General features: G+C 37.6%; 1 protein-coding gene across 3 annotated transcripts in view; it reads right to left on the minus strand.

Moving 5' to 3' along the window:
* Positions 1-2,092: 2,092 nt before the first annotated feature.
* LOC148073944 (zinc finger protein 536-like) overlaps positions 2,093-18,872 on the minus strand; it is a 50,544-nt gene continuing 33,764 nt past the window's right edge. For 2 of the 3 annotated variants that reach the window (XM_087798130.1, XM_087798129.1), the window contains 2 exons: positions 16,973-17,701; positions 2,093-2,504 (listed from right to left, as the gene is read on the minus strand). In XM_087798130.1, the coding sequence (XP_087654256.1) occupies positions 2,275-2,504; positions 16,973-17,701 (959 nt within the window). In that variant the 3' untranslated portion in view covers positions 2,093-2,274. Of the gene's footprint in view, positions 2,505-16,810; positions 16,911-16,972; positions 17,702-18,872 lie in introns of all 3 variants that reach the window. The other variant, XM_087798131.1, reaches the window with a different exon arrangement.

The following is an 18,872-nucleotide window of genomic DNA, read 5'->3' on the forward strand; positions in this document are numbered from 1 at the left end:
CTGATCACACTTTTATAGATAAATTAGCACCTCTCAGTGGGGGGTCACCAGGTTTTAAATCTTAAATCGTATGGAACCTTTACCTGTTCCAAAGGTTAAAGCGATAGTTCACCCAAAATTCAAATTTCACCCATTTTCTACTGACTCTCATGTCGACTAAGGGATTATTTTCACAGTAATCTGTTCCTTTTTAGAGCTATTTAGATGTTTTTAAGTGTCTATTTGGACGAAGATGAAGACGAAAACAACTGAGCTCCAGTCGTTACATTAAAATAAACACAAAAATGTGTGTATTACTCTGAGAAGGAACAGATTACAGAAAATAATCCCAACCCTTAGTCGACATGAGGGTGAGTAGAAAATGAGTGAAATTTGGTTGAACTATCACTTTAACTAAAATACCTTTTATCAAGACGTCTGACGGTGATTTGGGAATTCCATCAGACCTGTTGGACTAAAAATTGACATTCAAATCCTACAATGTATTTGTATTTTACGCTCTACTGTAGTTAAAACTAAGTTAAAATCCGGAATCTTTGGGTGGGGTTTACTTTTCTATCATGGCTCCTGTGTGATGGTAATAACAGATGTATGATGGACAGGATAGACACACGATACCTTGCAGTCCGTCAAAGCCATTGAGTTCTGTTATTTTCTTTGATCTAATCAAACAAGTGGACCAAAGTCTTGCCTTGTCCTGAATCCTGTTGTCCCAAACATCGTCGTCGCCTCTACCAAGCAGGTCCACGAAATTCCCGTCAACAAAACCCAATGCGCACGAAATAGCACCCAACACTGGTTGATGACACGTGAAACCAAAAGCTTCATCATCCTTACGAGATCCCAACAAACTTCATTTACATTCATTAAAAGAGTCTGGCCTGAGGGGACACGCTCTTAATGAGGAGCTTTGAGGGACGAAGCCTCGGGGAGGATCTATATCTGGAGGGGTTGTTGAAGTGACACTTCACTGTAGAAACTTTTTTGCGAAAACACTTCCTCAAAAAACTCTTCGCCCTTGGACACGCTGGTCCGGCTCTGAAGGAAGTATTGACATCTATGACAGTCCTCCGATTAGCCAGTCAGCTGGAGGCACCTGTCAGGTGCTGGAGAAGAAGGATGACTGAGCTGCAGGACAACATACAAGTGGTTTAGGGGTACGACACACGGCTCTGAAGATGACAAATGTGAACCCTAAGATCTAGGGGATTGGACCGGGGGATTCTGGGGGATTCTCGGTAGACGGAGGCGACGCGAGGAAGGAGGACAGTAAACAAATGTCCGAGCGACCACGAGCAGCAGGGGGGGGAAGAGGAAGGAGTGACAGAGTGGTCGGCGTTTGACAGACACATCTCACACAGGGCTGACAGCTCCGTCAATAGCCCCGGGATGGCCGCCCTGATTGACAGCTAGCAGGTGGCGCTTGAATGGAGTTGTCAGGACGACTGTCAGTCAAAGTCACGTCACCGCGGCGACCGGGAAACAGGCGCACAGATGCCCAAGGTGATCTCAGGCAGACTGTTGGCACGGGAGCGGCGGGATCATACTGAGATTAGCATACGTGACAGCAGCTAAATGTCGCTCTCGCAACCCAAAAAAAAAAAAAAAAGCACTTTTTGATTCCGAGGAAAATATTCCCAAAAAAAATGAATCAACGCAGCTTTTTTTCTGTTTCCTTGTATTCTCTTTAATTGAGCATTGTTCCAGCATCGGGGCATGAAGCACAGGAGTTAATGGGCAATAATTATATGTGAGCGAGGCTTTCTCCCTGGAGTGGAATCCAGAACAAATGGAATCTCCGATGTGCAACATTCTACTTCATTACATCTGCCGCGATTAAAGCCCGAACATCTGGCACCGCGTACTGACAGATAGACAAGACTTCTGGACTGGAAGGGAAATCGAGCGATATTTACAAAAAAAAAATAAAAAAAAAATGGATGTAACACGGGATATTTACTGGGTGAGAGAGCTAGCGCTGGAGGCGAAGTGGGAGGGGACACTCTCTCTAGCAGCGTTGAAGTAATAGATGCGTGTAAACACCACTAAATTGTTTGGACACTTTTGACAAAATGAACACCCCTCGCCACACTTTCACATCACGATGGACTTTATTAGAACGCGCGGCGTCGCCGCTACAGATAAATACACACTGTGGTCGTTCAAAGGTATACCGGAATGTACATTATTATTTCTTTTTTTTTTTTTTTTTTTTTTTTTAAATCCTAATCCCTAATCATAACTTGTCCATATCTGCCTGTTGCCATGACAACATCAAGTGAGCGAGGTCATGCCGTTCTGATCCCCCCCAGGAGCGCCGCTGTCGTCCGTGACGCCGCGAGGCAGTTTGGGTGGTCGCGGCGGCGCGTGGGCGCGGCGCAGGCGGCGGTCGGGGTACAGGCTGTTGTCGAAGGGCTTGCGGTGGACGCAGATGACGTGGGTCTTCAGGTTGCCCTTCTGGGAGGCGCTGTAGGGGCAGTACTTGCACTGGAAGGGCTTGTGTACTGCAAGAGAGAGGAACCAGGGAGTTAATTCAAAGTGTATGGAGGTTGGAAATATTGACTTTTTTCAGTGTAAACAAGTACGTAAATTAGATAATTTTTGTTCAGTCAGTTTTCCTTTATTCTTCTGCGTCTTTCATAATATCTATCATTTCAATCTATTAGTTGACATGGTTTCCATTGCCAGTGTAGGCAATAATTTGAAAAAGGACGAATTGATTTGAGTATAACTTTGTCAAAATGTTAATGATGGGTTAAAAAAACATGATTATATTTTGAGGATGTTCCGAATTTTCTTTATATCTAACAATCATTCAAAGATTCGTCACTCTCTGTGTTGCAGAAGGAGCCGACAGTGCGAGCTCACGGATACTGTTCTCATTACTATCTTCCATTACATGTTCCAAATGGCAAAATGTTTATATATATTTATATATATATATTAAATACATGTGCAGCAATAATAAGGAGTTTTAGTATCGGAAGATGTACGTAAATTACCGCCTTTTTGGTTCAATGAAAATACATTTTACTAGCTCACAGGAATATAATTGTGTATAATATAATAGTGTTTGGTAATTTTTAGCCTTAAAGTTTTCATTTTATTGAATAAGTTATAGCTAAAATATAAATATATAAACCGAAGAAGAACCTGAGTGTCCCTACAGGTCAAAATTCAACTTCCCTGTTCAACTAATCCATCAAAGAAAAGTGTTTGTAATGTGATTAAACAGTCAGGAATTATAAGAAATAGATAAAACAATCAACAAAAACATAATCCTAATACCAGGGGGGTCGGGAGGGGGTCACTTGAGGAGTAAGAAAATATCGTTATACTTGAAAATCGCAATGTTTTTATTTTCGGGGACGTATTGATATAATAATTAATATGCAAGTATTCACGGCATAATTACGATTTTTATTTTATTAGTTTATCCTGAAAAATAGTCTGCAAATGCTTGTATTTCCCTGTCATCGCCATTGTTTTCATTGTGTCTAGATATTTGGTTGTTGTTGCAGTATCATGATATTTTACCAGATATTTATAAGTGATACGTATCATATCCACAGAATCAATACACATCTCTAGTCAAAACATCATAATGCAAGAGGGAACATTAAATGTATTAAAAGCTAAATATATTTATAATTAATCTTTAAAAGAAAATAATTGACATTATTTGAAACACCATTACATGATAACACTACAATTAGTCACAAATGTAACACTTAATATTACCTGTAATTAATTAAAACACATTATTTAAAGGATATAAAGTGTGACAAAGTGTTTTAAACATCATCACCTCCAGCATTATATTGTTTTTTCTACCTCCCCAAAACAAGTCTTATCCAAAAAATTTTTCATTTTCACTGTTTCTTCTTTGTATTTTTTTCTCTAAAAAATAAATGTTGAGTTACATTTCTTCATCTCAAACAACAATTATCCGAACACTGTTAAGGAATGAACATTCTGTGATCACGCTGTGAAACCTTCTATTTCCTCCCGAAACGCTGCCGAAAACACTTCACGGACGAACGGTTTCTAATTCTTTGCAGCCCATTTCCTGCTCACAACTCCCAACACACACGTGCGGACAAACACACACACACGGACACACAAGTGTTGAGTTGAGGAATGACAGACGTCTGCAGCTGAGAGACGAGGAATGCCCAAACTTCCTGTCTCCTTCTCTGGGAGAGAGTGACGCAGCACACTCTGACAAACAACAAAAATACTTTTTTTTTTCTTTCGGGAACGTTTTCCCAGCTAAAGACGGATCAGTAGCAGCAGATTAGAAGAAGAAAAGAACCACGGTTGTGTGATTCATGTCGCCGTGCACCCCTGACACCCCGGTGTCCTTGTTCTATTCCTGAGATCTCCCATAATGACTCTTCCCTTCTCCCGAACTCTTCAACCTGTTTTCCCCGTGATTCATGGTTACAGTAAACCATTATGTGCTGATGTCATCTGACATCACTTCCCAAAATGTGAGCGTTGTCTGAGCCTCGTCACCCCTCTCTCGCCTCGTCCTCTCCATCACGCCGCTCGCCGAGGCTGCGACAGCTGCGGCGCGACGCTCGATAGCTGCTCTCACATCTACATAAAAAAGGTGTTTTTTGGGGGGAAAGTGGGAAAAGCTCACAGACGGTGAGAGCAATAAAAGGTAATGCTCCATCTGCTGGTGTGTAATAACCTGATGGCTGCAGAGGACACACACACACACACACACACACACACACACACACACACAATGTCACGCAGATGAGACCTGATAACAGACTGTCTAGTGAGTGAGTGAATGAGTGAGTGATTCAGGTATTATTAAGGAGTGTGATACTAGTACGTGAACTGAGTAAATGAATGCATGAATGAAGGAGTAAAGTGATAAATAAACGATTGAATAAATGAAGTATTCGTGACGGAGCCGTTCAAGGAAAAGCTAAGCAAGTCAGTGAGTGAATGAGTGAAATGACGAGTTAGTAAATGAGGGAGTCATTGAATTAATGAATGGTTCCGAAATACATTAGTTATTATCTTACTGTGATAATTTATGAATAAATGAATGATCCAGGTGTATCAGTTATTAAGGAGTGCAAAAATTAAGTGAAAGTGAGCAAACAGAAAGAATAAATGCATGAATGAATGAGTGAATTAATGATGAATGGATAAGTAAATCCGTAACTGAATGAATGGAATTAAAAGCTAGTAAATTAGCTAGTGAATTTATGAATGGGTGATTGTCTTATATAGGTTTGAGTGAGTGAGTGAGTGAGTGAGTGAGTGAGTGAGTGAGTGAGTGAGTGAGTGAGTGAGTGAGTGAGTGAGTGAGTGAGTGAGTGAGTGAGTGAGTGAGTGAGTGAGTGAGTGAGTGAGTGAGTGAGTGAGTGAGTGAGTGAGTGAGTGAGTGAGTGAGTGACTGAGTAGATAAATGAGTGAGTGAGTGAGTGAGTGAGTGAGTGAGTGAGTGAGTGAGTGAGTGAGTGAGTGAGTGAGTGAGTGAGTGAGTGAGTGAGTGAGTGAGTGAGTGAGTGAGTGAGTGAGTGAGTGAGTGAGTGAGTGAGTGAGTGAGTGAGTGAGTGAGGTGTTATTAAGGAGTGTGATACTAGTACGTGAACTGAGTAAATGAATGCATGAATGAAGGAGTAAAGTGATAAATAAACTATTGAATAAATGAAGTATTCGTGACGGAGCCGTTAAAGGAAAAGCTAAGCAAGTCTGTGAGTGAATGAGTGAAATGACGAGTTAGTAAATGAGGGAGTAATTGAATTAAAGAATGGTTCCGAAATACATTAGTTATTATCTTACTGTGATAATTTATGAATAAATGAATGATCCAGGTGTATGAGTTATTAAGGAGAGTGCAAAAATTAAGTGAAAGTGATCAAACAGAAAGAATAAATGAATGAGTGAATTAATGATGAATGGATAAGTAAATCCGTAACTGAATGAATGGAATTAAAAGCTAGTAAATTAGCTAGTGAATTTATGAATGGGTGATTGTCTTATATAGGTTTGAGTGAGTGAGTGAGTGAGTGAGTGAGTGAGTGAGTGAGTGAGTGAGTGAGTGAGTGAGTAGATAAATGAGTGAGTGAGTAGATAAATGAGTGAGTGAGTGAGTGAGTGAGTGAGTGAGTGAGTGAGTGAGTGAGTGAGTGAGTGAGTGAGTGAGTGAGTGAGTGAGTGAGTGAGTGAGTGAGTGAGTGAGTGAGTGAGTGAGTGAGTGAGTGAGTGAGTGAGTGATTCAGGTGTTATTAAGGAGTGTGATACTAGTACGTGAACTGAGTAAATGAATGCATGAATGAAGGAGTAAAGTGATAAATAAACTATTGAATAAATGAAGTATTCGTGACGGAGCCGTTAAAGGAAAAGCTAAGCAAGTCAGTGAGTGAATGAGTGAAATGACGAGTTAGTAAATGAGGGAGTCATTGAATTAATGAATGGTTCCGAAATACATTAGTTATTATCTTACTGTGATAATTTATGAATAAATGAATGATCCAGGTGTATGAGTTATTAAGGAGAGTGCAAAAGATTGCAAGTGAAAGTGAGCAAACAGAAAGAATAAATGCATGAATGAATGAGTGAATTAATGATGAATGGATAAGTAAATCCGTAACTGAATGAATGGAATTAAAAGCTAGTAAATTAGCTAGTGAATTTATGAATGGGTGATTGTCTTATATAGGTTTGAGTGAGTGAGTGAGTGAGTGAGTGAGTGAGTGAGTGAGTGAGTGAGTGAGTGAGTGAGTGAGTGAGTGAGTGAGTGAGTGAGTGAGTGAGTGAGTGAGTGAGTGAGTGAGTGAGTGAGTGAGTGAGTGAGTGAGTGAGTGAGTGAGTGAGTGACTGAGTAGATAAATGAGTGAGTGAGTGAGTGAGTGAGTGAGTGAGTGAGTGAGTGAGTGAGTGAGTGAGTGAGTGAGTGAGTGAGTGAGTGAGTGAGTGAGTGAGTGAGTGAGTGAGTGAGTGAGTGAGTGAGTGAGTGAGTGAGTGAGTGAGTGAGTGAGGTGTTATTAAGGAGTGTGATACTAGTACGTGAACTGAGTAAATGAATGCATGAATGAAGGAGTAAAGTGATAAATAAACTATTGAATAAATGAAGTATTCGTGACGGAGCCGTTAAAGGAAAAGCTAAGCAAGTCTGTGAGTGAATGAGTGAAATGACGAGTTAGTAAATGAGGGAGTAATTGAATTAAAGAATGGTTCCGAAATACATTAGTTATTATCTTACTGTGATAATTTATGAATAAATGAATGATCCAGGTGTATGAGTTATTAAGGAGAGTGCAAAAATTAAGTGAAAGTGATCAAACAGAAAGAATAAATGAATGAGTGAATTAATGATGAATGGATAAGTAAATCCGTAACTGAATGAATGGAATTAAAAGCTAGTAAATTAGCTAGTGAATTTATGAATGGGTGATTGTCTTATATAGGTTTGAGTGAGTGAGTGAGTGAGTGAGTGAGTGAGTGAGTGAGTGAGTGAGTGAGTGAGTGAGTAGATAAATGAGTGAGTGAGTAGATAAATGAGTGAGTGAGTGAGTGAGTGAGTGAGTGAGTGAGTGAGTGAGTGAGTGAGTGAGTGAGTGAGTGAGTGAGTGAGTGAGTGAGTGAGTGAGTGAGTGAGTGAGTGAGTGAGTGAGTGAGTGAGTGATTCAGGTGTTATTAAGGAGTGTGATACTAGTACGTGAACTGAGTAAATGAATGCATGAATGAAGGAGTAAAGTGATAAATAAACTATTGAATAAATGAAGTATTCGTGACGGAGCCGTTAAAGGAAAAGCTAAGCAAGTCAGTGAGTGAATGAGTGAAATGACGAGTTAGTAAATGAGGGAGTCATTGAATTAATGAATGGTTCCGAAATACATTAGTTATTATCTTACTGTGATAATTTATGAATAAATGAATGATCCAGGTGTATGAGTTATTAAGGAGAGTGCAAAAGATTGCAAGTGAAAGTGAGCAAACAGAAAGAATAAATGCATGAATGAATGAGTGAATTAATGATGAATGGATAAGTAAATCCGTAACTGAATGAATGGAATTAAAAGCTAGTAAATTAGCTAGTGAATTTATGAATGGGTGATTGTCTTATATAGGTTTGAGTGAGTGAGTGAGTGAGTGAGTGAGTGAGTAAGTGAGTGAGTGAGTGAGTGAGTGAGTGAGTGAGTAGATAAATGAGTGACTGAGTAGATAAATGATTGAGTGAGTGAGTGAGTGAGTGAGTGACTGAGTGAGTGAATGAGTGACTGACTGAGTAGATAAATGAGTGACTGAGTGAGTGAGTGAGAACTGGGGTTATTGACTAATCGAATGAGTGATCTACAGTATATGTGAGTGATTGAAAAATGAATGAGTGATCAATATGTGAGTGAGTGAATAAATGAATGACTGATCAATACGTGAGTGAGTGAATAAATGAATGACTGATCAATATGTGAGTGAGTGAATAAATGAATGAGTGATCAATACGTGAGTGAATAAATGAATGAGTGATCTATAAGTGAGTGAGTGAATAAATGAACGAGTGATCAATAAGTGGGTGAATAAATTAATAAGTGATCAATACGCGAGTGAGAGGATAAATCAACGAGTGATCAATACGTGAGTGAGTGAATAAATGAATGAGTGATCAATAAGTGAGTGAATAAATGAATAAGTGATCAATACATGAGTGAATAAATGAATGAGTGATCAATAAGTGAGTGAATAAATGAATAAGTGATCAATACGTGAGTGAATAAATGAATGAGTGATCAATAACTGAGTGAGTGAATAAATGAATGAGTGATCAATACGTGAGTGAATAAATGAATGAGTGAACAATAAGTGAGTGAGTGAATAAATGAACGAGTGATCAATAAGTGAGTGAATAAATGAATGAGTGATCAATAAGTGAGTGAATAAATGAATAAGTGATGAATACGTGAGTGAGAGGATAAATGAATGAGTGATCTACATGTGAGTGAGAGAATAAATGAATAAGTGATCAATACGTGAGTGAATAAATGAATGAGTGATCAATAACTGAGTGAGTGAATAAATGAATGAGTGATCAATAAGTGAGTGAATAAATGAATAAGTGATCAATACGTGAGTGAATAAATGAATGAGTGAAAAATAAGTGAGTGAATAAATGAATAAGTGATCACTACGTGAGTGAATAAATGAATGAGTGAACAATAAGTGAGTCAATAAATGAATAAGTGATGAATACGTGAGTGAGAGGATAAATGAATGAGTGATCTACATGTGAGTGAGAGAATAAATGAATAAGTGATCAATACGTGAGTGAATAAATGAATGAGTGATCAATAACTGAGTGAGTGAATAAATGAATGAGTGATCAATACGTGAGTGAATAAATGAATAAGTGATCAATACGTGAGTGAATAAATGAATGAGTGAACAATAAGTGAGTGAATAAATGAATAAGTGATCACTACGTGAGTGAATAAATGAATGAGTGATCAATAAGTGAGTGAATAAATTAATAAGTGATCAATACGTGAGTGAGAGGATAAATCAACGAGTGATCAATACGTGAGTGAGTGAATAAATGAATGAGTGATCAATAAGTGAGTGAATAAATGAATAAGTGATCAATAAGTGAGTGAATAAATGAATAAGTGATCAATAAGTGAGTGAATAAATGAATAAGTGATCAATACGTGAGTGAATAAATGAATGAGTGATCAATAAGTGAGTGAATAAATGAATAAGTGATCAATACGTGAGTGAGAGGATAACAGAATGAGAGGGTGAACACCCTGCATATTACTAACAAAATAAATCAAAATAACTTGTCTGTGATAAACAACTCAGTTTGTTTGACGTCGTTTAACTGTAGTTTATCCTGAATTCAACTTGTATCCGAGGTTGCTGTAATTAACGAAGCCTCTTCCCAGGTTCTCTTGAGCAACACAGCACAAGAGTCGAGGGACAAAAGGCCTCTAACGTCCGTTAATAGGTAACAAAAGCAGACAATGCTGGTCCCGGAGGTGTGGAGTGGACATGAGAGGTGCTGCCCTGCTTGTCTTCCCCCCTGCTGCCTCGCCTGCTCCCGCACTTCATCTTTGCGAGGGTCCAATTCCTCTCATCCCTCCCTCTGGAGGAGAGAGGAGGTCCAGGAGAGGGCAACCTCCAAATAAGTTCCATTAATCACAGGCCAGAGTCTAATGTAACTAATATTTTACAATTAGAGGAGACAGCGGTGGAGCTCGGAGCCATCCATCTCAACACATGATGCCGGAGTCATGGACTCACAACAACACACCCTCGACGCACACTGTGGCGCGGCAGGAGGGAGGAGCATGAAAGAGGAAGGGTCCGTAGGAAAGATGAACGATTACACCAGAGTTGTCGTGCTTTTGTTTGTAATTCACCAGATTTAAGTTAAAGAATTAAAACTTACTTTTAAATACAGTTTTATCCGTTTGGTTGTCGTTCTAGAAACAAACTCACTCGAAAATCACATGACGTCCTTAAAGGTGTTTTCTACGGATACTTTATTTTATTGTTTGTGTTAGTGTCAGCTTTCCTATAAAAATCTATGGTTTATTTTTGTATTTTCTTTTGCATTATATATTTAATATTATTTTCAGTCTTGTCTTGACAATAAAGGTCAGAAATTGTCATATTCTTTTTAATTTATTTGTTTTAAATTTTGAAATATATATTTATAGCTTTTTTTTAATTATTTGATATTTATAAATCAATATGAAATCACAGTACCTATGCAAAAAAAAAGTTTAAAATATATATAAATATTAAAACATTTTAAATTAAAAAATAAATCCTCTTAAAATTATCCGACTTTTCAAGGTTTTGATCATCTTGGGGAGGACTATTCAAATGTTTATTTCATATTTTATTATATCTAATCTTCATATTCCATAATTCATTTTGCTGCGATTTTAACTGCAACTCTTTTTTTCTTTATATATTGATTAAAGAATATATTTATATTTTACTTTTAAAAATTGTTGTTGTGTTACTCTAAAGTAACTATAAGCTGGATTGGATTTTTTTTTCATTATTAAATATTCAAGTTCAATTGTGTTGATTTTTCATTTAATATTTTTACATCAACATAACATCTGATTTTTTTTAGGATTCATTTTTTTAAAGTGAAAAAAAAAACAACAGTTTTAACCCTTGTGTTATCTCAGGGTCAAGGTGACCCGAACGACCTCCCTGGCTTTTCAGAAATACATATGCAGTGGTTGTTGTTCACCTTGACCCTGAGACAACTCCAGTATTAAACTTTTTTTCTTTTTTAGAAAACGATTCCACATGTATAAACTTATTTTTCAATAACTTTATTTATTTGCATATTAATTGAGGACATTTTTCAGCTGATGAGAACATTTTCTTTAAATTTAAATTCACTTAATCTACATGCATTTGTTGGTTTTTTCTAAACTAGGTTATAGTTTTAATAAATAATAAATAATCTCCATGAAATGTAAATAAAGTGTAGAACAGAAATGAGTTACCTAGTTAGGAATAAACTAACTTTTGACTCTATTTCATATAGCTCAACTGTGGCAATGCATCATGGGAATTGTAGTACAGGTTGTAACTGTTCATGATTGTTAAACATCTACTTATATCACAGTCTAGATGTGACCCTGAGTATAAACAATTTTATTAATAAAGCTATTTTCTTAATAAAGGTTTGGAATCAAGTAGTCGTCTTGTGATGCTGTCACTTCTGAGCTTGAATAACCGTTCAAATCATCCTAAAACGCTCAAATTTTTATGGAAAAAGAACAAAAATTGTGGGAAAAACAATTCAAAGACCTGCAGACGCTGATAGTGAACGACTGATGAACTTGAAATTGTGTTTGTCAATTTTAAAAGGATATTTCCACCTGAAAATAAATAAAAAATAGTACCGTGTGTGTGTGTGTGTGTGTGTGTGTGCATGCGTGTGTGTGTTTCTCCAGAGATAATGACCATGATGACAGTGTCGAGGGGGCCGGCGGGGGCCACAGGAGCCGAGTGGTGACTGATGACACCGTTCTGAGTCGTGATGTCACGCGGACAGTGAGTGATGAGTGCACATCCTTCCCTTTGCTCCACCCTTCATTATCTGGCGGAGGACGAGTGCGGCACAAAGGCGTTGCCCTCTCGCTGCCCTCGAACGACATCTGCTCGCGGAGACACCAGCGCTCCTCTTTCACCATCTATCTCCATCTTTCTCTCCGTCACTGAGGTCAAACAATGAGATAATGACTGGAACCTTTCAACCTTTCAAATCTGTGTCTTCTCTCTCTCTCTTTCTCTCCCACTCCTTTCATTTTTAATCCTTTTCTTTATGTTGACTTGTTCTCAGGCTTCTGCTGTAACTCCTGATGTAGGGAACCATTGTTTAGTCTCATTTTTTGCCTTTTTTGTTTGTTCAAAACAATAGTTTGATGCTTGAAAACATCAAGACGTTTCCCTTTTTCACTGTAAAACATTGATTTTCTAATATTTACTTTTGGTTGTTTTTTTCTTTAAACAAAAACTTCCCTTATTTTAGTTATATTTATTTTATATTTATTTATCTCTTTAGGACCTTGTTATATTTTTCTAAAATATCTAAGGGTTAAGGATTGTTGATAAATTATCACATCAAAATAAATTTCATATTAAAATATATTAAAACTATTATTGATTTTAAATTATTATTATTACTTTTCAATTGTTGCTCATACATAAGATGTTTTCTTTATTATTTGAATTTATTTTATAATTCAACAGTATAGCTCATCTATTTGAAACACTTATTAATCATATTTAAATTTTGAAAGATTCTAATCATTTATTTAAACTTCCTTAAGTTTTTTCTGAAATACTAAAAAATATTAAACATAAGTGTTTCTCCTTCATTGTATTTATTTTTATTTCAAATTTAATTGTTCTGGTCTTTCCTTTTTGTTTATTTTTAATATAAGAGTTCATTTATTTTTACTCTCTCTGAGCTGTTTTATTAATATTTTTGTAAAAAAAAAAAAAAAAGAAAAAGGTTTTTAAAAATCGTTACTGTTAGTATTGACAATGCATTTACATGTTGATATAAATATATTTTATCTTTTAAGTAAACGGATTTATGGTTTATAAACAAAATGTTATTGTAGACTTTTGTATTTATTATGTCTTTGTTCTTATTTTGTAATTATTTTTATACCAATTTATAAACCTAAAAATAAACATGTATTTATTTTAATGTGTTACGTTAGTGAAGAATACAGTGACTTGAACAAACTTGGATTTAAGGGGTAAATATTATAATTATAAAATATTTGATTTTTGACATGATCGTCTTTTTTTTGAGCCAGGACATTTTGTTTTTTTGTATAAATTAGTCAAATTAATAACATGTTTTCTTATTTAGCAGTTACCATTTAAAAAGCTTTTAGTCCTCTCTTCGGCAGCAGAAGCTTCTCTGTCGCTGCTGCCTTTCTTAGAATGGTAAATGTGTCCATCTAGTGGTCAAGCAGGAGAAGTGCGCAGCGGCGACGCCACACTTAGACTAACGAGCACGCGGACAGGTTCAACCGGGGGTCACCATCTGGCCAATTACCGCTGCTGGCACATCGGACTCGACCTGAACTGTCATCACAAACACATCACTCCATGTCCAAACTGCCCGGCAATATGTCACCGTGCCACTCCAAGTGTCAGGCAGTATGGAGGGGACGAGGGTGGGGGGCCAACAGGAGACGGGGCCCCCGTGACAGAGCCACCTGGTCAGCTCGAGCTGCTGGACCACCTGCTTGGTCTCACTTCTGGAGGACACTCCACACACTCTCAATGTCAGCTATCCGTCTTTGTGTGGCCTCGTGACGGACACGTGTGCGAGTGCGTCTTCCTCGGGGGGACGAGACCCCCGAGGACGGAGGGGATGAAGGAATGTAACAACAACTTAAGTTACTACTAATAACTTAAAGTGCTATGAAGTTGAATTTTACTCTTTTGGGTCATTCAACAAAGCAGGAAACACATAACAAGGTTACAAAGTTACACGATGCAAAAATGAAACAAGGTCTACAATTGTTGACAAACTAGAAACAATAAAAAAAGATTTTAGCTTAAAATACATTTAATTTTGTTCCTGATTAATTACATCATTACGGTCCCTTGTCTCATTAAAGCGTGACGTCAGGTTATATTTATGAAACTTTAATTTAATGGTTAATTTTTTGTTTCCTGTATACTTTGTGATATAAGCTAATCTTTGCACATAAAACAATATTATAACTTCTCTCAACATTTATGATTTGTAATTGATTATTTGGAATGTTTTTTGGTGGCCGGTAAGATTATTGTGAAAATATAATTAAATGGTGCTTCAGGTCAAATATTTTGGTTTATAAATACAAAATTTGTCATTTAAGCTGATGATATAAACTTTTTGGTGATTACCAAAGGTATGAATAAAATGATATAAATTGATAATCTCTGTTTCAGTAATATAAGATATTAAATAGAAATGTTGTTTCACATTTGACCATTTTAAGCCTTTTTGCAACAACAATTTTTTCATCTGTATTTTTTCCAAAATATTTTGTCAACATTTATGACTTTTAATTGACTTCCTGGACTTAAATGGTGCTTCAAGTCAAATATATTTATGTAAATAAATAAAAACATTTAATGTAAGCAGGTTATTATACAAGTTTGGTAATTGCTTACTGGAGAAATAAAAACCTGTTTTTCAGCCTAAAAATATACATTTTTAGTTTCATGACCACTGATTTTGTCAGTGATTTGAAACAAATGTTGATATTATTATTCAACACAAACTAGAAAATTAGATTTTAAATTTTAACATTTTGTTTCCAATAACAATGTTTTTCATTGCTATTTTTCGCAAAATATATTGTCAGCATTCATGACTTGTTGGATGGTTTAGTGGAGAATAGTTTGTGAAAATATAATTAAATTGTTTTTTAAGTCATATATATTTAAGTTTATAAATACTAAAATGTGATGTAAGCAGATGATTATAAAAGTTTGGTAATTATTTCCTAAAGCCAAGAAATAAAACATGATTTTTAGCCTTAAAATGTATATTTTAAGTTTAATTATTTCTGTTTTTTTTCAGCGAATTAAATAATTTTTAAATATTTTTTTTTTAAATTAAAATAAAGGGTGATATTTGAATCTTAATTCAACATTTCTATAGTTTATATTTGAAAATTTTCTTCCTGTTTTAATTGGTATTTTTTGCTAAACATTTTATGACTTTCTGGGGGGTTTAGCGGAGAGAAGTTTGTGAAAATATACTTAAATGGTGCTTTAAATCAAATACAAAATAGGGTTTGACCGTAAACCCCCCCCTCCTCTCTTGATGTCAGCCCCATTTAGCACCGCAGCAGTTCAAGAAACGACATTATTCTTTAATTAATTTCAGTAAATCCAATATTTAACAGTCTTTTTCGCGCCACAATTGATCAGGATTTAATATTAAATTCAACCTCCAGTGTTCTTAAGTTCAACCACACAGACAGAGATTAGCCAGATTCAACCAGAATGATCTGCCTCCATGATGCTCCATCACGTCTGTCACCTCCTTCCATCGATGCAATTTAAAAAAAAGAAAAAAAAGAAGAAAGAAATCACAATAACCATCTGCACAGTCACATGGAAAACTTGCTGCTGGAATGATACAGAAAAAGGGGGAACAGATGTTAATCCCTAATGGAGTTGACAGACACTTCCCTGTCTTTCTGGAGAACATATTGAGTTTCCGAATAAAAAGATTGGTTGGGGGGTGCAGGGGGGGGATCAGAGGGAAGGTGTATCATGTTGCACTCGTAATACGTGCATATCAAAGAGCCCAGCTGTTGGATTCCCTCTCCTGAGAGACGGCATTATTAAATCTGCACTCAGCGAGCATCTCGCCGCAGAGACAGAGCTTAAGCCTCTCCATCACTGGCCTGCACTCGCCCCGGCGACGGGTAACGTATCGCGCCGGGCAAGAGATTATATTGTGTCTTAAAGTGTCGGAGTAATCAGCCGCACACACCTGTGTCCGCTTCACCTGCTCGTGCAGATCAAAGATAAACTCCTGAAGAGGAAGTACAGTGTATGAGCGCTAATAAGACGCACGTCTGTCACTCCTGACATGTGTTTGGAGGCGACGACGACGGATTTAGGTGCAATGATTGTGGATTAAATTGCACTTTTGTTGTATATTATTATAAAAACTTTTGCTGTAGGACTCGGTGGCAACATCAGACTCTGAAAATGTTCCATATTCCATCAAATTTCTGCCCAAAACAGATTTATCTTTTAAGTAATGTGCGATTTTTAGCATGATAATTGTTTGTTTTTTTCACTTTCTCTCATTTTTTTTAGTGTAACAAAGTGATCATCTTTGTAATATATTTATATTAACAATATTATTTTATTAGTGACACAATTCTACATTTTTAAATATAAATAATCAAAGTTTCTGTTAATATTGCATCATTTATAACATTTATTTTCCTAAAACTTGATTTATAACATTATAATAACGTGAATTGTATCATATTATATAATTTTATCATTTATTTATATATGTTGATGTGAAAAACACTGAATCCACATTTATATGACGTTTTTTTTACTTTTATCAATTATACATTGTTAAGTTATGGTTATATTTCTTTTAAGAAATGTTTAATTCGTAAATTATTAATTATGTTTTATTTGTATTTTCACGGGAGTACTTTAACTATATTTGTTAATCATGAAGTTGTTGTTTTTTTTTCGAATTTATTTTCCTATTTTTGTTATTATAATGTTTATAAATCAATAAAGAACTTACTGTTTTGTTTTTTGTTTGTATGTTTTCGATTTTCTTTATTACTTATGTTGTTGATCCCGCGTGAGGTGCTCGTCTACGTCCAGTAGATGGCAGTATTCCTCTGTAAATGAACAAACAGCTCAGCTGACAGATTCATCGAGTGTTAGAACATATGAAACTCACCTGTCGCACCATCTTTCTCCAGGCTTCCACCGTTCAGTGTAGCTCTCAGAGCCGTGCAGTTCTGCTGGCCTTTGAGGACGGCCAGCATGCCACCCCTCTGCTGGAGGGTCATCTCCGGGGTCAGGCTGTCCATGGTGGGGTCGGATGAGGGTCTGCTCCAATGCCCCAAAATGCCATCTCTCTCAGCCGGGAAATCAAAGTTGGCTTTTCCCATTTCCTCGTCACGATGGCTTCTCTGGAGCTTCCATATGGGTTGATCTTCACCCCCGCTCTCCGAGCCCTCGGTTGTCTTCTGCGCCGGAATGCCAGGCTGGTATTCGGCTTGGATGTAACTGGAGGAGGGCAGGTCGTGACTTAACATGCCAGACATTTGCGCCAGGTGAGACTCTGGTTTGACTGACAGGTCCAGAGGCTCAAACTGGGACTTCTTCGTTGGCGTGAAAACGTCAACGGCTGGATCTCTGTCTTTGTCCGACTGTTTGTTCACCAGCGCAACGTTGTCATTGCTGTTCTCCAGAGAGAGGAAGTGACCTTTAGCCGGACTCCAGTCCTCTCTGGACCGGGGTCTGACTTTGGGGCTGGAGCTGCTGCTGCTGCTGCTGCTGGGCTGCAGTGGGGAAGGAGACTGGTCCCAATGGGAGATCTGGGAGAAGCGATCCAGATGGAAGCCGAGGGAGGATCCCTGCGTGGGGTGGTCGGTCGCAGGTGGACCCTTGTAGACTCGATCACCTGGTGGCGACAGTGAGAGAGGAAACGTGATGAACCCTGGAGGGCTGGTGGGGAAGCAGAGCCTGTACCAACAATGGTTCTCGACTTGACAAATGTAGCAATCCCACACCAGGCTGAGTTGAATGATTTAAGCGCTGCCCTGCAGTAAATCAAGCTTGTAATCAGCTTTCAGCTCCAGTGATCCATCATTTTACAGTATGGACGTCTCCATGTGCAATAAATACACCCAAAGATGTTAACAGCAAACAAGATTCTTCCAGAAATAATAAACAGTGAAGCCGCAACTAGAACACAGCAGATGTCGCACACGAGAACCTCATTCCATCAACACCAGTAAGTGGGTTCCCCAGTCAAAAAAGACCAAAGTGATTAACCACTCCATGTAGTGGCTCTATTTTAGCTAGGATCTTGAAAAATGGGGGGTGTCAGGAAGATCATTCTGAAAGGAGGAAGTGCATAGTTATTATTGTGGGGAGTGACAAAGAGCAGTTTTCAGTTCATTGCTAAAAGAGATAAGCATCCATCTGGTGGCAAGATCCCGCACGCAATCCCCAACTCATCGTTCATTTTAACCCCCTAACCGATGGCAGGTCGCGAGGGTAACAGCTTCATCTGGGAATGCCAAACTTCCCTTAAAGGCAGGACGAATGGCTATCTTTAAGTAAGGGAGTGAGCTCCCAAACCAAGGTTTACAGTCCTTACATGGGACTAGGTTGGGCTGCTGGGAAACAGGAAAGGTCCAAACCAAACTGTCCAGTTCTGCTACACATAGTCTTAGAGTTTCTTTAGGATACCACTATAGCTTAACAAAGAAAACATCCGTTCGTCAATGGAGTCGTCACCTTTATTTTAGGATTATACCCCCAAAGCCACATGATAAACTAGAGAATCACGGGTTTTATTAACTTTTTTTGGCAGATCACAGTATTCGAGGGATGGCAGGAGATAGGAAAGGACCCAGGAAGGAAGGACATTTTAAACAAAAAGAAGTAGGAGCTTTATCTCAAGTCTCTTTCTTTGGCAAAGGAACGTGGTTAAGCTTCGTCTTCTCTAAAGGTTAAGAAGGGCCCCAACACAAGTGTCTCTATCTAAGGTAACAATGTCGACTGCTTGGCTTGTGGCCCAAAAAGTTGATCAACCCCAGCTGCCGATGAGATTTCGGCGCCGAGTT

The sequence above is a fragment of the Callionymus lyra genome, chromosome 8, assembly GCF_982586985.1.
Source record: "Callionymus lyra chromosome 8, fCalLyr1.hap1.1, whole genome shotgun sequence".
Taxonomy (NCBI): Eukaryota; Metazoa; Chordata; class Actinopteri; order Syngnathiformes; family Callionymidae; genus Callionymus; species Callionymus lyra.